Raw genomic sequence first — 24526 nt, forward strand, 5'->3', positions numbered from 1 at the left:
GAGACATTATACTGATTCGTTGTAGTGGGCACCAGCAGTGAACCACCAAAGCGGTAGTGTTGGATCGCTTGGGAAACGAGGGACGAATGCTGGTTCTTTTTGATGTTTTATACGCACAGCGATTTTTGTTGGATAATCTCTATTAGAATTCCGCTTAGTCTTAAATGTGTAATAGTGAGATCTCTGTGATCCATGTTCCATCATTTTTTTTAAACTGCAGATAAGATCATAGAACGTGATTTTTTTTTTTATGATTCTTTCCAAAACAAAAACACAAGGTCCACTATGCTTTTCTTTCCAGCACAAAATGCCAGACATGATTGGGAACTTGAGAAGACGGAGACCTTGTGGCCTCAGGGTCAGCAGATCTCCTCACTAGATGAAGGATTGCCTCCAGGGGTTCTATCCGAATCCTGTTTTCAGATGTAAAATCTGATGGAACAAAAAGCCAGATTTGAACCGGCTCTTCTACAGATAGATATCTTGCCCAAACAAGTGGCGCTCGATGATATAACAAGTGGATTGGTGCTTATTTAGAGACCTTTTATAGGAAATGATGCAAACTGCAGAGAGAGGAATAATAATTTATACGAGATGTGCTGCTGACAGACAAGTATGCGCTTTGTTAGCCAATTGCGTCTTTTATTACAAGGCAATAATTGGGAATGACGGTTCTTAAGATTGTTCAGATGATATCAGCCCTTGTAGGAGGCCCATAATTCACATCTCACATGGTTAACCTGTTCATATTAGTGTTTTCAGCTCTCGAAGCATACTGCTTGTAATTTTAACAATTAATTCTTTGTTTTCTTTTTTTTAACTGTAAAAGTTTTTTTTAGCTGTCTGGATTTTTGTCAGACTTCTCCAGAAAAAATAAGAATGGTAATTGGCAACCCTTCTTCCCCTCTAGTGTGAATTCTCTGATGTCTGTCTAGATTGTCTGTACGCATAAAGCATTTTCCACATTCTGAACATGAAAATGGCTTCTCCCCTGTGTGACTTCTCTGATGTTCCACAAGACTTGACTTTTTCGCAAAACATTTCCCACATTTAGAACAGGAAAAAGGCTTCTCCCCCGTGTGACTTCTCTGATGTTGCATGAGATTTGATTTCTGGGTAAAAGATTTCCCACATTTAGGACATGAGAATGGCTTCTCCCCTGTATGCCCTTTCTGATGTTTTAGAAGATGTGATTTCTGGGTAAAACATTTCCCACATTCAGGACATGAAAAGGGCTTCTCTCCTGTGTGAATTCTCTGATGTTGTGTAAGACTTGACTTCGTAGTAAAACATTTCCCACATTCAGGACATGAAAAGGATTTCTCCCCCGTGTGACTTTTCTGATGTTGCATAAGATTTGATTTCTGGGTAAAACATTTCCCACAGTCCGAACATGAAAATGGCTTCTCCCCTGTGTGACTTTTCTGATGTTTTATAAAATGTGATATGTGGGTAAAGCTTTTCCCACATTCAAGACATGAAAATGGTTTCTCCCCTGTGTGAATTCTTAGATGTTCCATAAGATTTGATTTCTGGGTAAAACATTTGCCACATTCAGAACATGAAAATGGCTTTTCCCCTGTGTGACCTTTCTGATGTTTTATGAGCTGCGATTTCTGGGTAAAACATTTCCCACATTCAGGACATGAATATGGCTTTTCTCCTGTGTGAATTCTCCGATGTTGCATAAGACTTGATTTCTGAGTAAATGATTTTCCACATTCAGGACATGGAAATTGCTTCTCCCTTGTGTGACTTCTCTGGTGTTCAACAAGACCCCATTTCCTACTAAAACATTTCCCACATTCCGAACACGGTAATGACCTTTCATTTCTGTGAAATGTCTTGGGCCTGGAAAGACTAGATTTTTCATTAGAATGTTTCAGACATTCAGAACTTGTAGAAATTGTCCCTAATGTATATCCAAAGCTCTTTTGGTCACTCCTTAATTGATTATCTTCTACTTCAAAGCCAGGAGATAAGAGGAGATGTTGGTTGGAGCGGCTTATTCCATCTTCACCTGGAGAAAGGAAAGAAATAATAATAATAGATATTTTCTAATTACTAGGTGAAAAAAATCCATCCAATGAGAAATGTACCAAATATCATCATCTCCATATGACCATACAGTAGGTTCTTTTTCATAGTTACCAATCTCATAACAGCCTTTGCCATAAACTGAAACCCACAGTTGGTTCCCCTTCAAAAGTAACTTTATTGAAATGTAGTGAAATATATTGTAGGAACAATGAATTAAAAAAAAATCAGAGTTTCAATATATTGTGAATGAGTGTAATATATTAGACACAACCAGTCGAAAAGAAACAATATCCTGCCTGGCTAATTATGCACAAGTATCATCAGGGTCACGACTGCAACACTTTCTGCAAATGGTGCACACTAGCATGCAGCCAGTATATAGCATGCGGATATACACTGAGGATGCAGGAAGGGATTAGATTGCTGCATAGAATGTGATAAATGCTGTCAGATAAACGGAGTCTGACAGAAGCAGAGCTCTATTTCTCAGTGGTACTTTTTAATGCTCATGTTTTGCGGGACGTTCTGTAGCTTCTATCGGTACCTTTTTGGAATTCATGGGACTTTTTAATTGCTTTTTCCTACATTTTTTACTTGGTGATGGGCTGACCAAAAAAAAAGCACAATTCTGGCATTATGCGGTGATTTTTTTTTTATCATGGAGATGTTCACCATGCAGAACAAATAATTGATAAAAGGCTTTTTTTTTTTAACATTTTTATTTGTTTTTAGCCCCCAAAGGGAACTTGATCTTGCAATTGTCTGATCGCTCATACAATTTCATGTAAATATCACAGTCTTACATTATACTGCATTTTGACAGGCAGTCTATGAAGGTGCGCCACAGGCATGCCTTGAAGGGCATTTATTCATGGCAGTCCATGGCAACTAAGCGGCACCCCACCTGGGGAGTGGGGCGTTTGAGACTCCTGGAAAACGATGGGAACATTTAGAGGGTTTACGCCTGTGACCAGTGTCAGCGCTGAATGTGGCTCCTGCAGGTGGGTGTCTGCTATCACAGACAGCCGAGACCTGCCTTGTATGGAGCGGAATTGGCTTGCTAGCCCGCTCCATATAAACCCCGCCCACCCACGATGTAAATGTCCACCTTGTAGTGTTAAGGGGCTGATAAAAAAAAAAGACATGTCCATGGGGAAGTTTAAATGTGTATTCATTTCACTGTATCAAGGTCATTTCAGGACACTGTAGAAGGTCAATACATGTTACCTCAGAGCAGAACTCTATGGTCAGAAACACCAGGTAGATAACAATGTAGAATAGGATAGGTCATGTGACTAATAATACCATAAACTGACAACTTCATAAAAAACTGAAAGACCTTTAACCCCTTGAGTGGCGGGTTTCCTACCACCCTGTCGTGCCCACCAGGGCAGGTTTTTTAAAATGGTCTAATCATTGAATTTCAACTAATTTTGCAGTTGCGTCTCAAGAGCCATAACTTTTTCATTTTTCCATTGACATGGCCATATGAGGGCTTGTTTTTTGCAGGACAAGTTGTGATTTTTTAAACAGGGGGAGGAAAAAAAGAAATGGGGAAAAAAGAAAAAAAGGGGCCATGTCATTAAGGGGTTAAATAATGTATTAACTTCCTTCTCTGGGTCATTATGAAGCATGGATACCACATGTGTGATTGTATTTTTGATTTTTTACAAAGTAAAGGGAGACAAGTGTTTTTATTATTTTTTTTATAATTTTTTAACTTTTTTTTTTTTTTTGTCCCTTTAGGGGACTTCCACAGGGACCCATCAGGACCCCTGATCACATTCCGGGGGTCCGATGGTGACAGCCCTTTACATGCTGCAGTCACATAGACTGCAGCATGTAAAGGGTTAACACAGCAGAGATCGGAGGTTTTCTCTGATCTCTGCTGTAAGAGCTGGTACCTAGCTGTCCTCTGACAGCCAAACACCAAGCTCTCCCTGCCACAGAGACCATCGGCTTGCTTCTGACAAGCCGATGGTCTCTATGGCAACCTGTAAACAAAGCAGGAGATTGCCGACATATCGGCAATATCTTCTGCTGGTTTTTCAAAGCCCTTGCTTTGTTCTCTGTGGGACTGTGCAGGCAGAGCACACTGTCACAGCTTGTAGCATTGTGCTCTGCAGCTCCCATAGTGATACATAGCACGGAAATCTTCCGGGCTATGTTGCTATGAGCAGTGGAGCTCGTCCCGGAAATTTTCCGGGCGTGCCACTCAAGGGGTTAATGTATGCATGATGTAGGCTGGTCTTTTAATGATTGGTGTGAACACTGTTTATTACATGATGATTGGTGATACTATGTTATGACACAACCAAGTTTTACTTAAAGACGACCATAAATAAACTGCGCAGCGGTGAACAAAGGAGACATCGTGCCATAACACATTAACCCCTTTTGTATCACATTGTACTCGGGAATATTATGAAGATGATGAAATGTTGCGGCACTAAATGAATTATTACTAGAAGTGCTAATAATGAGCAGGAGGACAGTTTTCTGGGCTTCCTATTAGTTATCCCATTAATAAAGAAATGCACAGTCAGCAGATCTCCAGCCTGAAATGGAGAAGAGATGAAATACTATTCCTCCAGCCTTATAGTATAACATGTGGAGACCACCTGATCCAACTCACTGCAGCAGGTATCTACGCCGTATACATCTCCGCCATTGGGAGATCAGAGAAGACCAGCAGGTATCTACGCCGTATACATCTCCGCCATTGGAGATCAGAGAAGACCAGCAGGTATCTACGCCGTATACATCTCCACCATTGGAGAACAGGCAGAGTATTCTAAGGAAAGTCACTCTGTAATACACAAGTTTTATGAAAGGCTCTTACCAGTCACTGATGGGGGCGCTCCGAGTCCACTCAATATTCCACCACAACTTTCCTGTAAAGATATAACATTAAAGACATAAGAAAGAAGACCCCAAGATTATCCTCTATCCTGGAGAAGGTCAAAAAGCCTCAGAAGCCACGAACCAATCTGTCCTAAAAGAAGAAGAATCTCCTCAATCAGACGGGATCAGCAGTCATCCAAGTGTTTTACACGTCACCAGAAATGTTTCTGTTATTGTCCGGCATGAAATGATGGAAGTCCATCATGAAGTGGGCGGCCGGTCATCATCACCGCTTCTTACATTATTCATCCTCACAGCTTTTACAGTAAAGAAGCCTTTTATCACCGCTGCAAATGAAACCTTCCCTCCTCTGGCCAGACAGCGGTCGCTCTTGTCTTCTGTGGTGACTTTACTGTGGAAAGCCGCTCACCGGACTTCTAGTATTATGGTATAATCATGTCCGCCCTTAGACGACTCTGGAGCCCAGAACTGCATGTTCTAGACGAGGCAGCACTAATAATCTGTACAGCAGTAAGATTATGGCCATAACTGGGGAGTCAATGACTCCTCCAATACATGACAGGATTCTGTTTGCCTTAGAAGCAGCTGACTGGCATTGTGCTGTTAGTCTGTGAGTTACATCTACACTGCAGGACTATACATTTATCCAGACGGACTATCAATTACCAGTGGCTGTCCGTACAGCCGGAAGGAGAACACAATCTATTATGTAACCAGAAGCCATTTGTAGCCGCTACCTACCACAGCCACCAATATCATCATATAGAGCGTACACGTCACTGCGGCCGAGAGGTTTACTATAAAGATTCATAATATCCAGTGTTTAAACTAGGGACTGGGGTGGGGGGCAAAAAGAAAAACAAGGGGGTAGTCAGTATAGTTAGCAACCTGGGGCCAAGTAATCGAAATGGGGGTCGAGCAGGGGGTGGGGTTAGTATAGTTAGAACTGGCAGAACAGCCAATAGTACTATTAGTAGCGAAATTAATTTAAAGAATGAAAATACCCGTATCAATTGTATGACGACGAATGCAAGAAGTCTGATCGTTAAAGTGGGTGAGCTTGAAGCGAGAATGACTGATGAAAACTACGATACAGTTGGAAGAACGGAAACATGGCTTGATAATAAGTGCAATTGGGCAGTGAATTTACAGGGTTACAATCTCTTCAGATGAGACCATGGGGAACAGAAAGGGGGAGGGGTATGTCTGTACGTTAAATAATACTTAATGCGGAGGCTACGGGAGGATATAGGTGCAGGAGATGAACAGGTGGAATCTTTGTGGGTAGAAATACAGGGAAAAAAAAAATCCTGATAGGGGTCTTCTATAGACCACCAAAAGCAACAGAAGAAAGTAAACCTTACTACTAAGGCAGATAGAAGAGGTGTCAAACCGCAACGAAGTAATAATCATGGGGGACTTTAATTATCCAGATATAATATGGGAAATCGAAACCTGCAAATCTCACAGGGGTGATAAGTTCTTGAGAACAATTAACCCTTTCTAATCCACTGTCTGAAGTTTTAAGACATTATGATTTAAGGCTGTTCAGCTCCGATGTTGGAAGACGTCCGTCGGGGTTCTCTTACTGTATATTGCCAGCCTCTCTGCTGTCAGAGCCTATCCAACGTGTCACCTCATGCAGTACTGGCTTTAGCCAGCATATAGCGCCGTTGTATAACGGCAGAAAAAGAGTAAGCCCTCTAGGAAAACCAGGATACAAATGGGATTGGAAAGGGTTAAAGAAAACTACCTTACCCAATTAGAGGGAGAGCAACTCTGGACTTAGCAGTAACTAACAAATCAGACCGAATAACAGGGGTACAGGTTGAGGGGCACTTGGGCAACAGTGACCACAATATAATTAATTTCCAGCTGTTATTCAATAAGAAGCCTGATCAGGGAGTGACAAAAAAAAAAATTTTAGTAAAGCAAAGTTCGATCAGCTCAGAACTACTATCAGTAACATTAATTGGGACAACATCCTCAAAAATAACAGTACAGAGGACAAATGGGAGGAGTTTAAAAGGATCCTAATCACCTCATGTGAACAGTTCATTCCCTTTAAAAATAAAAACTACAAGCAGAAGGAAACCAATGTGGCTTGACAAGACGGTTAGGGGGGCAAGAAAAGAGAAAAAGAAAGCGTTCAAACTACTAAAGCAAGAAGGCAGCGAAGAAGCGCTAAAATCATACAGGGAAAAAAAACTAAATATGCAAGGAAAATATCAAAACTGCTAAGGAGGAGGCAGAAAGACTGATCGCCAAAGAGAGCAAAAACAACCCGAAACTATTCTTCAATTATATTAACAGTAAAAGGATTTGCACTGAGAGCGCTGGCCCTTTAACAAATAATGCAGGAGAAATCATAGAAGACGATGAGGGGAAGGCAAATCTATTAATTGGTTTCTTTTCAAGTGTATTCACAAACGAAAAGGAAATGCCACATGAGATGCAGGGAAATAAACCGAACCCCCCGCTACATATAGCATACCTAACATAGAACTGGTTAAAGAGGATCAAAATTGATAAATCGCCAAGCCCAGAAGGATTACACCCAAGGGTTCTCAGGGAACTAAGTGATGTGATAGCTAGACCACTATTTCTAAAATTTATAGATACTATGGAGACTGGGGTTGTACCATTGGATTGGCGCATTGCCAACGTGGTTCCAATATACAAAAAGGGGTCCAAAAGAGAGCCTGGTAACTACAGGCCGGTAAGTCTCACTTCAATAACTGGAAAAATATTGGAGGGGTTTCTGAGAGACGCCATCCTAGAATACCTCAAGGAGAACAACAGTATAACTCCTCACCAGCATGGATTTATGAAGGGTCGATCATGTCAGACCAATATGATCAGCTTCTACAAAGCAGTAAGCTCTAGGCTGGACCTGGGAGAGTCTATTGATCTTGTATATCTGGATTTCTCTAAAGCATTTGACCCTGTGCCGCATAATAGGCTGATATATAAAATGAGTCAAGTTGGACTGGGCGAAAACGTGTGTATCTGGGTAAAGAACTGGCTCAGAGATAGAAAGCGGAGGGTGGTAATAAATGGTTCATACTCTGATTGGGCCCCCGTCGCCAGTAGGGGGCCACAGGGTTCAGTATTCTGTTTAATATATTTATTAACGGCTTGATAGAGGGGCTGCACAGCAAAATATCAATATTTGCAGATGATACAAAATTATACAAGACAATTAATCAGCAATGTAGAGAGGAGGAACCAGGCAGCATTCATTGAAGTCTTCTTTATTAAATAACCATGAAGAAGCAAGCAGCAGCCACGTATCGACCCTGTGCTTGGGTCTTTATCAAGCTGCCTGGTTCCTCCTCTCTACATTGCTGATCAACAGTGGACCCAGGGAGTCGGGACCCTAACTGGGCTATTGCATAGTGCCTTGCACCAGCGGTGTGGCTGAACCCTTGGAGTGCTGCTGTGTTTCTTTTTTTCTTCCTATACAAGACAATTAATACAGTAGAGGACAATGTGCGGCTACAAACGGACCGAGAGAAGCCGGGGGCTTGGGCAGAAAAATGGCAAATGAAGATCAATGTGGATAAATGTAAGGTTATGCACATGGGGAGGAGAAACGGATGTCACCAATATACACTAAATGGGGTACTGCCAGGGAAAAGTGATATGGAAAAAGACCGGGGGGTACTAGTGGATTGTAGACTAAACTGGAGTAACCAATGCCAGTCAGCTGCTGCAAAGGCAAATAAAGTCTTGGGGTGCATTAAAAGAGGTATAGGGGCGAAGGACGAGAACATTATCCTCCCACTATATAAAGCACTTGTCAGGCCTCACATGGAATACTGCGTACAGTTCTGGACTCCGGTGCTCAGGAAAGATGTTACAATGCTGGAGGGGGTTCAAAGAAGGGCAACTAAACTAATACATGGAATGACGGGACTGGAATACCCAGTGAGGCATCAAAATTAGGACTATTCACCCTGAGACTGTGGAACTCTCTGCCTGAGGATGTGGTAATAGCAAAATCCATAGAGGAGTTTAAGAGGGACTAGATGTCTTTCTAGAGCGGAAGGATATTACAGGATATAGACATTAGGTGACCAGCGGGGTTGTAGTTCCGGGTCTTACATTCAGGTCGGAACTATCAAAGGTTGATCCAGGGGTTATTCTGATTGCCATCATGGAGTCGGGAAGGAATTTTTCTCCCGAAAGGGCTAATTGGTTTCTGCCTCATTGGGGTTTTTGCCTTCCTCTGGATCAACAAGGAGGTGGAAACAGGCTAAACTAGATGGGCATTGTCTTCACTTAGCCTAACATACTATGTTATCTATAGAGGGTCTGCAGGAATCTCAGCTCCATCTACCTGATGATCCGGTGGGACATTGTGCTTTTCCTCCGGGCAGTCTTGGGAATATGGAGGACTGGGCCATCTCTCTGGTGGATTTCTCTGACTGGATCCATCTATAGGAAATATATACAGTGACTGAATACATTGTCTATATGTGATGATCAGATGATGGGGGAGTCTAGGTGACCCTCATACCTGATGTCTCCTCTATAATCAGGAAGGTCTCCTCTTACCTGGTGAAGTGAGGGGCCGGTGGTCCTCCATCATGGCGTCCTTGTACAGATCCTTGTGTCCTTCTACATACTCCCACTCCTCCATGGAGAAATAGACAGTGATGTCCTGACACCTTATAGGGACCTGACAACACAATATACCGTCATCACCCGGACCCTCCCTTGGCGTTATTGTATAATGTCCCCCATTCCTGGCAGCGCTCACCTCTCCGGTCAGCAGCTCGGTCATCCTGGTGGTGAGTTCTAGGAGCTTCTGCTCATGTATCAGTGAGTGAGGTGGAGGCTCGGTGATGGGGCTCAGGGTCCGGCTCCATCCTACTGACATACGGGGGGCCACACACTCACCAGATGACTTCTTCACTACTGTGTAATCCTGTGTATGGGGAGACACTGATGACTGCATGGAGTCTAATAGCCCATTTGAACGCGACGATTATAGCTCAAAATTTATTCAAATGACCACAAATAAGAAATAACTAATTGTTGCATGTAAACGTGGCCATCGTGCTCTTTTCGTCTGAACAATGATTTTAAGATAAGCTTGAAATCCATTGTTCAGCCGCAGAGAGATAACGTATCTCTCAACAGACCTCATGCTGGTATCTGCACGGGAACTGAAAATTACATTGTATTCTGCCAGCAGCCCGTGTGAGAACAATGCAGCTATGTGCAGAGCTCAGCCAACATCCTGGGCTCTGCAAATAGCTCATGGAGGCCCTTTTACAAGCAAATGAAGATGATAAAGTGTTAATGGACATTTGTATCCATTAACACTTTATGCAAAATGATTGCTAAAACTTACAACCATTCAATCGTTTGTAAGATTATCTTTGCGTGTAAATGAGCCTTAAGAACCCTTCACCTTCCAGTCATCACCTGCTGTGGTAATAGAAATAAGAGGGACTCATGTGAAACTCTCACCTCTCCAGTTATCAAGGAGATGATCTCCAGGGTGAGCTCTAATATCCTGGAAGCCTCGTGGTTTCTGTCCTCCATCCTCGGAGGGTCATTGATGAGAAGCATCATCGTCTATAGAGGAACAACATGAAGATATAATGGAGCACATCCTGCACTGCGGCCGAGAGGTTTACTATAAAGCTTCATTACATCCATCTATAGAGGATCTGCAGGAATCTCAGCTCCATCTACCTGATGATCTGGTGGGTCTTGGGAATATGGAGGACTGGGACATCTCTCTGGTGGATTTCTCTGACTGCATCCATCTATAGGAAATATATACAGTGACTGAATACATTGTCTATATGTGATGATCAGATGATGGGGGAGTCTAGGTGACCCTCATACCTGATGTCTCCTCTATAATCAGGGAGGTCTCCTCTTACCCGGTGATGTGAGGGGCCGGTGGTCCTCCATCATGACGTCCTTGTACAGATCCTTGTGTCCTTCTACATACTCCCACTCCTCCATGGAGAAACAGACAGTGATGTCCTGACACCTTATAGGAACCTGACAACACAATATACCGTCATCACCCAGACCCTCCCTTGGCATTATTGTATAATGCCCCACATTCCCGGCAGCACTCACCTCTCCGGTCAGCAGCTCGGTCATCCTGGTGGTGAGTTCTAGGAGCTTCTGCTCATGTATCAGTGAGTGAGGTGGAGGCTCGGTGATGGGGCTTGGGGTCCGGCTCCATCCCCCTGACACACGCGGGCCCACACACTCACCAGACAACTTCTTCACTACTGTGTAATCCTGTGTATGGAGAGACACTGATCACTACATGGAGTCTAAGAACCCTTCACCTTCCAGTCATCACCTGCTGTAGTAATAGAGATAAGAGGGACTCATGTGAAACTCTCACCTCTCCGGTTATCAGGGAGATGATCTCCAGGGTGAGCTCTAATATCCTGGAAGCCTTGTGGCTTCTGTCCTTCTCCATCCTCGGAGGGTCATTGATGAGAAGGACCATCGTGGTCTCAGGACAACTATAGTGGTGAGTCCTGTACCTGAGGAGCCTGAGGGAAGACAAGGAGGACTGAGAGCAGAATCACATCTGGAGGAACATCTTACATGAAGTACAGGGACTCCCTGACTGGTTATTATAGGACGACTTGTAGCGTATAATGGACCTAATAATGATCTTTATTTATATAGTGCCGACATATTCCGCAGCGCTTATAAAACGGGGGAACAGATATAAAACCACGGTTTCATGTAGTAATCAGTAGATGGAGACAGTAGGGGGAGGGGCTCCAACGAGCTTACATACTACAGATAATGAGGCGATACAGAAGGTAAAGGGCTGGAGATGTGCGCGGTATGGCGAGGTGATGTGCGCGGTATGGCGAGGTGGAGATGTGCGCAGTATGGCGTGGGGCTGGAGTTTTGCACGGTATGGCAGGGGGTGGAGAGGTGATGGATGCAATGCACACAGACAATGGTCAGGCCGTTTAGTGGCTGAATCGGTATAACTGCAGGGGCAGATGATGGTCGCTAGCAGGTATTGCAGTCAGTAGGTCAGGGAGCATGTTATTAGGCGGAGTACAGAGGGGTTTGGTTTAGGAGATATGGTATGCCTCCCTGAAGAGGTGCGTTTTTAGAGCACGCCTGAAGTTTTATAAGTCCTGGATTGCCCGGGTAGCCCTTGGTAGTGCATTCCAGAGGACTGCTGCGGCTCTGGAAAAGTCTTGGAGGCGGGAGTGAGAGGTTCGAGTTAAAGGAGCACTTAATCTGATTTCGTGAGCGGAGCAGAGGGTGCAGGCTGGGTGGTGAATTGAGGGAGGCAATGTAGGTCAGCGCGGTGCTGTGGAGGGCTTTATGGATGAGGGACACAAGGTAGGGCGGCGCTGTGGATGAGGGATACAACGTAGGGCGGCGCTGTGGATGAGGGATACAACGTAGGGCGGCGCTGTGGATGAGGGATACAACGTAGGGCGGCGCTGTGGATGAGGGATACAACGTAGGGCGGCGCTGTGGATGAGGGATAAAACGTAGGGCGGCGCTGTGGATGAGGGATACAACGTAGGGCGGCGCTGTGGATGAGGGATACAACGTAGGGCGGCGCTGTGGATGAGGGATACAACGTAGGGCGGCGCTGTGGATGAGGGACACAACGTAGGGCGGCGCTGTGGATGAGGGACACAACGTAGGGCGGCGCTGTGGATGAGGGACACAACGTAGGGCGGCGCTGTGGATGAGGGACACAACGTAGGGCGGCGCTGTGGATGAGGGACACAACGTAGGGCGGCGCTGTGGATGAGGGACACAACGTAGGGCGGCGCTGTGGATGAGGGACACAACGTAGGGCGGCGCTGTGGATGAGGGACACAACGTAGGGCGGCGCTGTGGATGAGGGACACAACGTAGGGCGGCGCTGTGGATGAGGGATACAACGTAGGGCGGCGCTGTGGATGAGGGATAAAACGTAGGGCGGCGCTGTGGATGAGGGATACAACGTAGGGCGGCGCTGTGGATGAGGGATACAACGTAGGGCGGCGCTGTGGATGAGGGATACAACGTAGGGCGGCGCTGTGGATGAGGGACACAACGTAGGGCGGCGCTGTGGATGAGGGACACAACGTAGGGCGGCGCTGTGGATGAGGGACACAACGTAGGGCGGCGCTGTGGATGAGGGACACAACGTAGGGCGGCGCTGTGGATGAGGGACACAACGTAGGGCGGCGCTGTGGATGAGGGACACAACGTAGGGCGGCGCTGTGGATGAGGGACACAACGTAGGGCGGCGCTGTGGATGAGGGACACAACGTAGGGCGGCGCTGTGGATGAGGGACACAACGTAGGGCGGCGCTGTGGATGAGGGACACAACGTAGGGCGGCGCTGTGGATGAGGGACACAACGTAGGGCGGCGCTGTGGATGAGGGACACAACGTAGGGCGGCGCTGTGGATGAGGGACACAACGTAGGGCGGCGCTGTGGATGAGGGACACAACGTAGGGCGGCGCTGTGGATGAGGGACACAACGTAGGGCGGCGCTGTGGATGAGGGACACAACGTAGGGCGGCGCTGTGGATGAGGGACACAACGTAGGGCGGCGCTGTGGATGAGGGACACAACGTAGGGCGGCGCTGTGGATGAGGGATACAACGAAGGGCGGCGCTGTGGATGAGGGATACAACGAAGGGCGGCGCTGTGGATGAGGGAGACAATGTAGGGCGACGCGGTGCTGTGGATGAGGGAGACAATGTAGGGCGGGGTGGTGCTGTGGATGAGGGAGACAATGTAGGGCGACGCGGTGCTGTGGATGAGGGATACAATGTAGGGCGGCGCGGTGCTGTGGATGAGGGAGACAATGTAGGGCGGCGCGGTGCTGTGGATGAGGGAGACAATGTAGGGCGGGGTGGTGCTGTGGATGAGGGAGACAATGTAGGGCGACGCGGTGCTGTGGATGAGGGATACAATGTAGGGCGGCGCGGTGCTGTGGATGAGGGAGACAATGTAGGGCGACGCGGTGCTGTGGATGAGGGATACAATGTAGGGCGACGCAGTGCTGTGGATAAGGGAGACAATGTAGGGCGACGTGCGGTGCTGTGGATGAGGGAGACAATGTAGGGCGACGCGTGGTGCTGTGGATGAGGGAGACAATGTAGGGCGGTGCTGTGGATAAGGGAGACAATGTAGGGCGGCATGGTGCTGTGGAGGGCTTTATGTATGATGGTAGTGAGTTTAAATTGTATTCTGTATTTTCCGAGCAGCCAGTGCAGTGTCCGGCACAGGGCAGAGGCGTCCGAGTAATGGCCGGACAGGAAGATGAGCAAGCAGTAAAACAAACTGTCGGCTCCAACGTATGAAAAATACTTTTTTCTTTAAAACAACCCAAAGTAATGCTGCACTCACCTCCCCCACGCCATTTCTGTTCTGCAGTCCTGACAGAACACACTGACCTACCTCCACCAAAGAGATTCAGTGGGCTGAAATACCTGTGGTGATGTCACTGCTATGGAAGGAGCCAAGCTGTGTGTGTAATGTGTGGGGGTCAGGGTGGATGTACCATGTAGCACAGCTGTGTGTGTAATGTGTGGGGGTCAGGGTGGATGTACCATGTAGCACAGCTGTGTGTGTGATGTGTGGGGGTCAGGGTGGATGTACCATGTAGCACAGCTGTGTGTGTAATGTGTGGGGGTCAGGGTGGATGTACCATGTAGCACAGCTGTGTGTGTGATGTGTGGGGGTCAGGGTGGATGTACCATATAGCACAGCTGTGTGTGATGTGTGGGGGTCAGGATGGATGTACCATGTAGCACAGCTGTGTGTGTGATGTGTGGGGGTCAGGGTGGATGTACCATGTAGCACAGCTGTGTGTGTGATGTGTGGGGGTCAGGGTGGATGTACCATGTAGCACAGCTGTGTGTGTGATGTGTGGGGGTCAGGGTGGATGTACCATGTAGCACAGCTGTGTGTGTGATGTGTGGGGGTCAGGGTGGATGTACCATGTAGCACAGCTGTGTGTGTGATGTGTGGGGGTCAGGGTGGATGTACCATATAGCACAGCTGTTTTTTGATGTGTGGGCGTCAGGGTGGATGTACCATATAGCACAGCTGTGTGTGATGTGTGGGGGTCAGGATGGATGTACCATGTAGCACAGCTGTGTGTGTAATGTGTGGGCGTCAGGATGGATGTACCATGTAGCACAGCTGTGTGTGTGTGATGTGTGGGGGTCAGGGTGGATGTACCATGTAGCACAGCTGTGTGTGTAATGTGTGGGCGTCAGGATGGATGTACCATGTAGCACAGCTGTGTGTGTGATGTGTGGGCGTCAGGATGGATGTACCATGTAGCACAGCTGTGTGTGTGATGTGTGGGGGTCAGGATGGATGTACCATGTAGCACAGCTGTGTGTGTGTGATGTGTGGGGGTCAGGATGGATGTACCATGTAGCACAGCTGTGTGTGTGTGATGTGTGGGGGTCAGGATGGATGTACCATGTAGCACAGCTGTGTGTGTGTGATGTGTGGGGGTCAGGATGGATGTACCATGTAGCACAGCTGTGTGTGTGTGATGTGTGGGGGTCAGGATGGATGTACCATGTAGCACAGCTGTGTGTGTGTGTGATGTGTGGGGGTCAGGATGGATGTACCATGTAGCACAGCTGTGTGTGTGTGTGATGTGTGGGGGTCAGGATGGATGTACCATGTAGCACAGCTGTGTGTGTGTGATGTGTGGGGGTCAGGGTGGATGTACCATGTAGCACAGCTGTGTGTGTGTGATGTGTGGGGGTCAGGATGGATGTACCATGTAGCACAGCTGTGTGTGTGATGTGTGGGGGTCAGGATGGATGTACCATGTAGCACAGCTGTGTGTGTGATGTGTGGGCGTCAGGATGGATGTACCATGTAGCACAGCTGTGTGTGTGATGTGTGGGGGTCAGGATGGATGTACCATGTAGCACAGCTGTGTGTGTGTGATGTGTGGGGGTCAGGATGGATGTACCATGTAGCACAGCTGTGTGTGTGTGATGTGTGGGGGTCAGGATGGATGTACCATGTAGCACAGCTGTGTGTGTGTGATGTGTGGGGGTCAGGATGGATGTACCATGTAGCACAGCTGTGTGTGTGTGATGTGTGGGGGTCAGGATGGATGTACCATGTAGCACAGCTGTGTGTGTAATGTGTGGGCGTCAGGATGGATGTACCATGTAGCACAGCTGTGTGTGTGATGTGTGGGCGTCAGGATGGATGTACCATGTAGCACAGCTGTGTGTGTGTGATGTGTGGGGGTCAGGATGGATGTACCATGTAGCACAGCTGTGTGTGTGTGATGTGTGGGGGTCAGGGTGGATGTACCATGTAGCACAGCTGTGTGTGTAATGTGTGGGCGTCAGGATGGATGTACCATGTAGCACAGCTGTGTGTGTGATGTGTGGGCGTCAGGATGGATGTACCATGTAGCACAGCTGTGTGTGTGATGTGTGGGGGTCAGGATGGATGTACCATGTAGCACAGCTGTGTGTGTGTGATGTGTGGGGGTCAGGATGGATGTACCATGTAGCACAGCTGTGTGTGTGTGATGTGTGGGGGTCAGGATGGATGTACCATGTAGCACAGCTGTGTGTGTGTGTGATGTGTGGGGGTCAGGATGGATGTACCATGTAGCACAGCTGTGTGTGTGATGTGTGGGGGTCAGGATGGATGTACCATGTAGCACAGCTGTGTGTGTGATGTGTGGGGGTCAGGATGGATGTACCATGTAGCACAGCTGTGTGTGTGATGTGTGGGGGTCAGGATGGATGTACCATGTAGCACAGCTGTGTGTGTGATGTGTGGGGGTCAGGATGGATGTACCATGTAGCACAGCTGTGTGTGTGAGATGTGTGGGGGTCAGGATGGATGTACCATGTAGCACAGCTGTGTGTGTGAGATGTGTGGGGGTCAGGATGGATGTACCATGTAGCACAGCTGTGTGTGTGATGTGTGGGGGTCAGGATGGATGTACCATGTAGCACAGCTGTGTGTGTGATGTGTGGGGGTCAGGATGGATGTACCATGTAGCACAGCTGTGTGGTACATTGCGCCACCAGAAACATTGCTACTATAATTTCCTAATAATCACTAGTTTTAGACCCAAAGACGTGATGATTTTTGAAGGATATTCATCTTCATTTAAATAAATGCCAGAACTGTTTTTTGTCCTGGTCGCTCCGGACGTCTGAGGGGCGTTTTGTGGCGGAGAAGAAAAACCGCCTGTTCTGCCGATGTGCGTTTACAGGGTTAATCATCTGTGTGAGCGACGCAATACGTTTCTTCTGCGGGTCTGATTATAACCGGGCGGCCGCAGCGGATGGAGGGGAGACCGAGGGGCTGCGGGGGCACGAATGAGAAACCAAGGACTCCGACAGCCCTTTTATAAATAGCGGATGGCGCGGCGGTCCGTCCACCGGACAAGGAATATAATGTATCCGGTGAACACCCACCATACTGGCCGACGGCTGATGGCTGCCGGTGTGCGCAGGGGTGCAGGGGAGGGTTCATCGCGGTCACCGTGACGCTGTCAGACGGGCCGGGGGGTTCCGTTAGTCTGGCGGATGCGGTCTCTGCCGCGGCTTCTGTTATTGGGGACCGGACGGCGCGGTCAGCTAATACACCGAACCGTCAGACGGGCCTCATCTGCTGGAGCGGCAGCGCCCTCTGACTGAAACGGGAGGAAACACGCAGACGTCAGCGAGGAGCCGGAACCTTCTGTGCCGAATCCAGGAGCAGCAGACATGACTGCAAGCAGGGAATAGCCTCACCCTCCCACACCGGAGATACGGCTGAGGACCCAGAGGAGCGACACGTGGCCGTACATCCGGCGCCGGAGGCCGTCCGCTGCTGGCAGCCATGTCTGCTGCTCCCAGAGGCCTCATCCGCAGGACTAACGACGGCCGGCGCTTCCACAGTCAGCAGATGGTGGACGGCGTAGAGCGAAGCGCCGCACGGATGCGTAACATTGGCGCTGTGGACCAGATGTGTCATGAGACGCTCACGGGGTCCGTTAAGCAGCCTCCACGTTAGTCTGCCGGTGACGGATGTCGCTGCGCGTCCTGCGGAGCGTCTCCCAGCGCTTACGATAAAAGGAGACCATAAATGTGCGCAGCCGTAAATACTGCGTTTACGCCGGCGTGTATCTGTGTCCGTGAATACACCGCGGTCTGCGCTCACAGATACACATAATCACGCTGACGTGCGGCACGGATCCGCATCAATGTCGCTCTGCGCAGATCCCCACGCCATCACACGTCATGTGGCAGAAATACACCGATGTGGATAAAACCAATGAAATCAGCGGGTTCCATTCACTGCGCCGAAAACACGCGGGAGACGATCACCTGTACGAACCCCCTGAGCACACCGCCCTGCAATATGCAGTCCCATGTAGGAAGATGCAGTCCCATGTAATCCCCACTCCCTTCATCCCTCCAATATACAATCTCATGCAAAGAAACATCACTTCCTGCAACCCCGGCAGACAGTCCTAAGTAAATACCACTCTTCCTTCAGCTCCATCCAGCCTGCAGTCCCATGTAAACCCTCTCAGCAGATCGCACATACAGACGAGCGCTGCTTCCTGTCATCGGGAGCCCGGGATGCCCCGCCCATCCCGTGACGTTGCCCCGCCCATCCCGTAACGTCACACCTTACAGGATCCACTCCATTCTAGACGGGATCCTCAGACCTCCAATGCAAGCTCCTCCTCCTGCTCGTTTGCACAAGAGCCATGTGACCCTGTATCGTGATGTCACCAGAAGAGGTGCGGCCTTACAGATCACATGACTGTACTGTCAGCAGGAAAGGGCGGAGTCTCGCGTGGTCACATGATTACCCTCAAACCTGGGAAGGAGTTTAGAGAGCAGGAATGTGCATGCCGGAGGCAAATACTCCTATTCCACCCCACCTCTGCGCCAGCCAACCTGAACAACCAATCACCGAGAATCAGCCAACCTCAACAACCAATCACAGCCAACCTGAACAACCAATCACCGGGAATCAGCCAACCTCAACAACTAATCACCGGGAATCAGTCAACCTAAACAGCCAATCAGGTTGCGAATGGTGTGGAAGTCAGTTATGCGCATACAGAAGGCATATATCTCTAGTAGCTGATATACCCGGCTCACCTGAGTCAGGCCGCCTGCAGACGGGTGGGATTCCCCGTGGGATTTCCGCCCCTGGAAGCTGCCATAGGATTGCGTTAACAAACACAATCCTAGGCAGACGGCTGCGATTTGGCCGTGCGGAAAAAAAATCGTGGCATGCTCTATCTCTGTGAGCCCCGCACAGAAACATCACTCTGCAGCCGCCGGCTCCGCTCTGTGCAGGCACTGGCCGCGGGAGAGGTGAGTACACGCTGCTCTCTGCAGGCGCTCGGGTCCCGCGGTGAGAATTCTCACAGCCGGATCCGACCGGCCGTCTGCAGGCGCCTTAATTTGGTCCTGGTGTTTATCTGGTGTTCACACGGAAATCTTCTGAAGTCGTGGTTACTTTAGAGATACTGAGGAAAAACATATGTTCACCATTTTGCATAGTTCTCTGCGTTACCCAGGAAACACCACGGGAGGCAACCATGCGACATTTCCTTCATATAAAATGACATCAGGAAGTGAGAGAATTACATTCCATACGTAATATTTGGACGCCAATTCTTTTGCGCTTAGAATTGAATAATCGAGTTGGGACCCATTAGCTTTTCCTATTTATGACATAATTAATGCTCGTGCCAAATTACATCGGGAAGTGAGAGAATTAGTGGTCAGTCAGTGTTTTATAGATTACATCCCACCTCCGCACCAGTCGCAACCTGATTGGTTGTTTGGATTTACTCATTCCCGGTGATTGGTTGTTTGGTTTGCCTGGTTCCCCCTGATTGGTTGTTTAGGTTGGCTTGTGTAGAAGTGGGCAGTAAGAGGCTAATATGCATAGGGGAGCTCAGCGGGAAAGTGATGATGTCACCGGAAAGGGCGGGGCACCAGATCACATGACTGTGCCTGACCACAAAAAGCCGTGGACAATAGGATCACGTGACTGCTCATAAACACTAGCGCAGAGGCACTCTAGGCGAAGAGGCGTTGTGTGATTTCCATGGGACTACAGAGGGAGAGCCGGTGATGGGATTTATATTGGACCGTAGGGGGGAGGGGGGCTGGTGATGGGATTTACATGGGACCGTGTGTGGGGGGGGGGGGGGGGGGGCTGGTGATGGGATTTACATGGGACTGTAGAGGGGGAGCAGTTGATGGGATTTACATGAGACTAGGGGGGAGCAGGTGATGGGATTTACATGAGACTGCAGGGGGAGCTGGTGATGGGATTTACAGGGGACTGTGTGTGGGGGGGGGGAGCTGATGATGGGACTGCACGGGGTGGGGAGACGGTGATGGGATTTACATGGGACTGTAGGGGGGAGGGAGCTGGTGATGGGATTTACATGGGACTGTAAGGGGGGAGGTGGTGATGGGATTTACATGGGACCGTAGGGGTGGGGGGAGCTGGTAATGGGATTTACATGGGAATGTAAGGGGGGACGCGGTGATGGGATTTACATGGGACTGCAGGGGGAGCTGGTGATGGGATTTACAGGGGACTGTAGGGGGGAGTCGGTGATGGGATTTACAAGGGACTGTGTGTGTGTGGGGGGGGGGAGCCGGTGATGGGACTGCACGGGGTGGGGAGCCGGTGATGGGATTTACATGGGACTGTAGGGGTGAGGGAGCTGGTGATGGGATTTACATGGGACTGTAGGGGTGAGGGAGCTGGTGATGGGATTTACATGGGACCGTAGGGGTGAGGGAGCTGGTGATGGGATTTACATGGGACCGTAGGGGTGGGGGGAGCTGGTAATGGGATTTACATGGGAATGTAAGGGGGGACGCGGTGATGGGATTTACATGGGACGGCAGGGCTGAAGGTGGTTTCTTCTTCACAATAAACACCTCTTTTGCTTCCCCCCCCTTCCCCGCTGGCTGATGATAACCTCCCCTGCAGGGGGCGCCGGAGGGAGGAATGGCCACCCAAATCATGGGACATTTGAAATCCGAGCTGCGAGAGGAATCCCAGAACTCCTGGAATCGGGATCTCCTTCATTCTGGAAGAGGCGCTGATATTTATAGACCTTCTTGTCTGTGGATGGGAGGAGCTTCTTACAACTCACTGATCCTTAACCCCTTAGTGACCGAGACAAATTGTGGAAATCTGCCATGTGTCACTTTAACATATCATAACTCCGTAAAGGTTCTGCAGATCCCAGGGATTCTGACGTTGTTTTTTCGCCACATTTTGTACTTCATTCACGTGGTAAAAACAGACCGATAGAATTTGTGTATAATTATTAAAAGCTCCAAAATTGGGAAAATTTTGAAAAAAATGTCTTTTTTTCACATTTTCAACTGTAATATCTCAAATATGCGCAAACATGCTGTACAAATCTTTGCTATGATATGTATTTCATCTGTTTACGTTATTCTGGATACACATTGGGAAAACTTTTTTTTTTTTTTAACCATTTAGGAGACGTACAAACGTAACATTTTGAGAAACACTTTGTTTTCCTGCACCAAGACAAGATAGCAAGGGCTTATAGGTGCCAGAATGATGGATCCCCCCACAAGTGACCCCATTTTATAAAACTACACCCCTTAACGTATTCACTGAGGGGGTCGGGAGTATGGTGATCCCACAGTTTATTTTCAGAAATTAATGTTAATGCAATTTAATGGAGAAAAAATAAAATGTCATATTTATCTATAGAATACATGAAAATGAGGATTTACACCCCAAAATTGATCCCCCTGTTTGCTCCTCGTTTATAAACATCCCCATTGTGGCCCCAATCTACTTACTGGACACACGTCTCGCCCTATAATGGAGGGAGCACCGGTTGGACTTCAGGGCACAGCTGAATACATTCCGGGCCCCGTTGCTCACTGGTGCAGAAAAAAAATGGTCGCCCTAAAAGTAATATCTTGAACAAAAGTAATAATGTGGGCTGTGTGATATGTCAGAAAACGGGTAATTAGGGGGCTGGTGGGATGGGCACATGGGGCAATAAAACTGAGCATCCCTCCTCCCATGCTTGCTGCAAACCGTAAAAACACCCCTGTAGACTAAACCCCGGGGGTCTGTGTGTACTTCTTGACCTCAGCGGTGGGATGGGGTGTAAAGTGGCGCTCTGCAAGGCTTCGTAATCTTGCTGCAGTGCGGCGGCCGCACACAGAGCCTTCTTGTAAATTAAGTAGGCATTACAGGTAGCGGTCTGAATAACCCCGGGCAGAGGCCCGCAGTGATCCCAGCTGTGAGCCTGTCCGTGGCATTGCTCACCTTTCTACACCATTGGATAATGGCAATCACATGACCGGAGACCACTTCACAAGGCCAGCGGTCACTGCTCTAGGCTCCCGGCAACTTTTGGTAGCCGGGAGCAAGGAGATTTTAAATTTCCTGGGCCAGCTCCTGCGCATGTGTCCATCAACTTGCCGGCGGGCGCATGCGCAGGGGCCGTGGAGAAGGATCGCATTGGGGTTCAAATGTGGAGGCCTCCGGTAAGAAGTTTCATCTCCCCTTACCAATCGCATCGGTGACGGGAGATTAAACTTCAACTTTTTTTTTTAAACAGTCACGTTATCGCCATTATCCATTGAATAATGTTGATCACATGACCGGGGAGCGCACATCATGATACTCAGTCTCTGCTCCAGGCTCTTGTCTACCTTTAATACCAAATTTTCCAGGCCCTCCCCAGCTTCTGCACTTGCGTCCGACATTTTGCTAATTGGTGCATGCGCAGAAGCCGGGGAAAGGTCAGGGGATAAAGTTCCCAGCGGGGGACAAATCCGGGGGCCTTACGTAAGTATGTTCCTCTCCCCTCGCAGATCGTATCCGTGAGGGGAGATGAAACTTTACTTTTTTTTTTTTTTTTTTAACTGTACATGAACCAATGGCTAACGGCGATAACGTGACCGTGGGCCGCATACCGCGGGCACCAGTGATATCTTGCTCTCAGATACCTTTGCTAGCGGGAAGCAGAGAGCTTTTAAATTTCCCAGGCTCTCCGGCCTTCTGCACAGGCGCACAACATTCTGTTTTTTGCGCTCGTGCGCAGAAGCCGGCGGCAGGTCCTTGCAGGACCAGATTGCCAGGGGACATCGCTGAGGCTGGAGGTGAGTAGTTTCATGTCCCATCATAGATCGGAATCCTGAGGGGATATGAAACTTTAACTTTTTAAAAACTTTCACTATCCACTGGTTAACAGCGACTGCATGACTGGGGGTCACACACCGCAGCCCCCCATTTCAGCTTGACCAAGACAGGTGGGACCGGAAGTTTCCCAATATCTGTCTTGCTAGGCACAAGCATTTAAGAAACAAAGTAACTGCTCATCCACCTCTGAACCGAGGGTAACAGTACTATCAGGTGAGAAGTGGATAGTAGCTTGCAAGGCTTGTAGCACATCCACCCCAAGCAGATTTGCAGGTCCAGTGTCGCTGACTAAGAATTGTGTTAGAACCTTATGTGTAGGGGGAAGACAATTTTGTGACCCTAGTCAATATCTGCAGCTAGTGGCATAGTTAGTGGAGTGTGGGTGGGATTGCCATCCACTCCAGTGCAAGTGATAAAACCATCTATATGTTAGCTGTGTGTATTATGGACTTGGCTGCCCCAGTATCTATCTGTCCAGGCCTACTACAGTTGTGGCATGTAATTGCTCCCATTCCCCACCTTCCCCGTCCCCTGTGTTGGGATGAAAATTCATAATGGTTCTAGGGCAGAGGGTGAACTTAAGCTCTTGTTCCACACACATTGCCACAATCAATAGCTCAGAATATGGCTGTACATCATTCGGGGCGTACCTTCACTAGTTCCTCACGGAGATGCTTGTACAAGCCCTCCACAAAGGCTGAGGACTGTAGTTGTGCTGTAATTATCTGGTTCTGGGTTGGAGTCTTCTTGTCGTAACTGGCGCGGAATGGTAGCGTGGTTAGTGTAGCCAGGGGTTAGTATCAGAGTAGTTTCGGTTGCAGTACAAAAGGAGCAGGCAGGTAGCAGAGTCGGGATGAAACCAGTGGTCGGTATCTGGGTAGTATCAGTTGCAGTACAAAAGCAGCAGGCAGGAAGTTGAGTCAGGGTGAAGCCAGTGGTCAGTACATAGAGCAATTATTTGGAGATGTAGGCGCAGGAAAAAGAGGAGGCTGGTAGCTCAATAATCACACAAGAAACTGGAAGAAGGGCCAGGCTTTTATAGCATGTGCAATTAGCATTTAGGGTAAAGCCAAAACAGGAACTGGAGTGCAGGAGCTTGGAACAAGGCTAAGGTTCCGCAGGGGAGCTGTCCAGAAGGCTGGATAGCTCAGCAGGGAGAGCTACCACTTGGAGCACAGGAGCTCTTGAGTTTAAGCCCCGACAAGTGTGTCCATGTAATTGTCGGGACTATAATCCATATCTGACTATGTCTCTTGTACTCTGGAATGATGCTTTTCTACAGTCCCATCTTTTTCTTGGGACATGTCTATCAATGTCGCCGACTGTTCTTGTAACTTTTTCCTTGCCCAGACCTCTAGCCCTGCCATGTCATGCTGACCTGATGTGTCAGATTTCTCATATCGCTGGCCA

The 24526-nt window shown here is 48.4% G+C and overlaps 1 protein-coding gene across 2 annotated transcripts in view; it reads right to left on the reverse strand.

The window, feature by feature from the left end:
* Nucleotides 1-257: 257 nt before the first annotated feature.
* The window catches only part of LOC136590970 (zinc finger protein 436-like), a 137092-nt gene continuing 112823 nt past the window's right edge, over nt 258-24526 (reverse strand). Inside the window, exons 1-11 of one of the 2 annotated variants that reach the window (XM_066588446.1) lie at nt 18411-18519; nt 11291-11444; nt 11014-11181; nt 10809-10932; nt 10615-10688; nt 10387-10494; nt 9671-9838; nt 9466-9589; nt 9248-9345; nt 4883-4934; nt 258-2020 (exon numbers count right to left, since the gene is read on the reverse strand). In XM_066588446.1, coding sequence (XP_066444543.1) covers nt 855-2020; nt 4883-4934; nt 9248-9345; nt 9466-9589; nt 9671-9838; nt 10387-10494; nt 10615-10688; nt 10809-10932; nt 11014-11181; nt 11291-11444; nt 18411-18430 — 2256 coding nt within the window. In that variant the 5' untranslated portion in view covers nt 18431-18519 and the 3' untranslated portion in view covers nt 258-854. Of the gene's footprint in view, nt 2021-4882; nt 4935-9247; nt 9346-9465; nt 9590-9670; nt 9839-10386; nt 10495-10614; nt 10689-10808; nt 10933-11013; nt 11182-11290; nt 11445-18410; nt 18520-24526 lie in introns of those variants that run through there. The other variant, XM_066588447.1, reaches the window with a different exon arrangement.

Source organism: Eleutherodactylus coqui, chromosome 1, assembly GCF_035609145.1.
Source record: "Eleutherodactylus coqui strain aEleCoq1 chromosome 1, aEleCoq1.hap1, whole genome shotgun sequence".
Classification (NCBI taxonomy): Eukaryota; Metazoa; Chordata; class Amphibia; order Anura; family Eleutherodactylidae; genus Eleutherodactylus; species Eleutherodactylus coqui.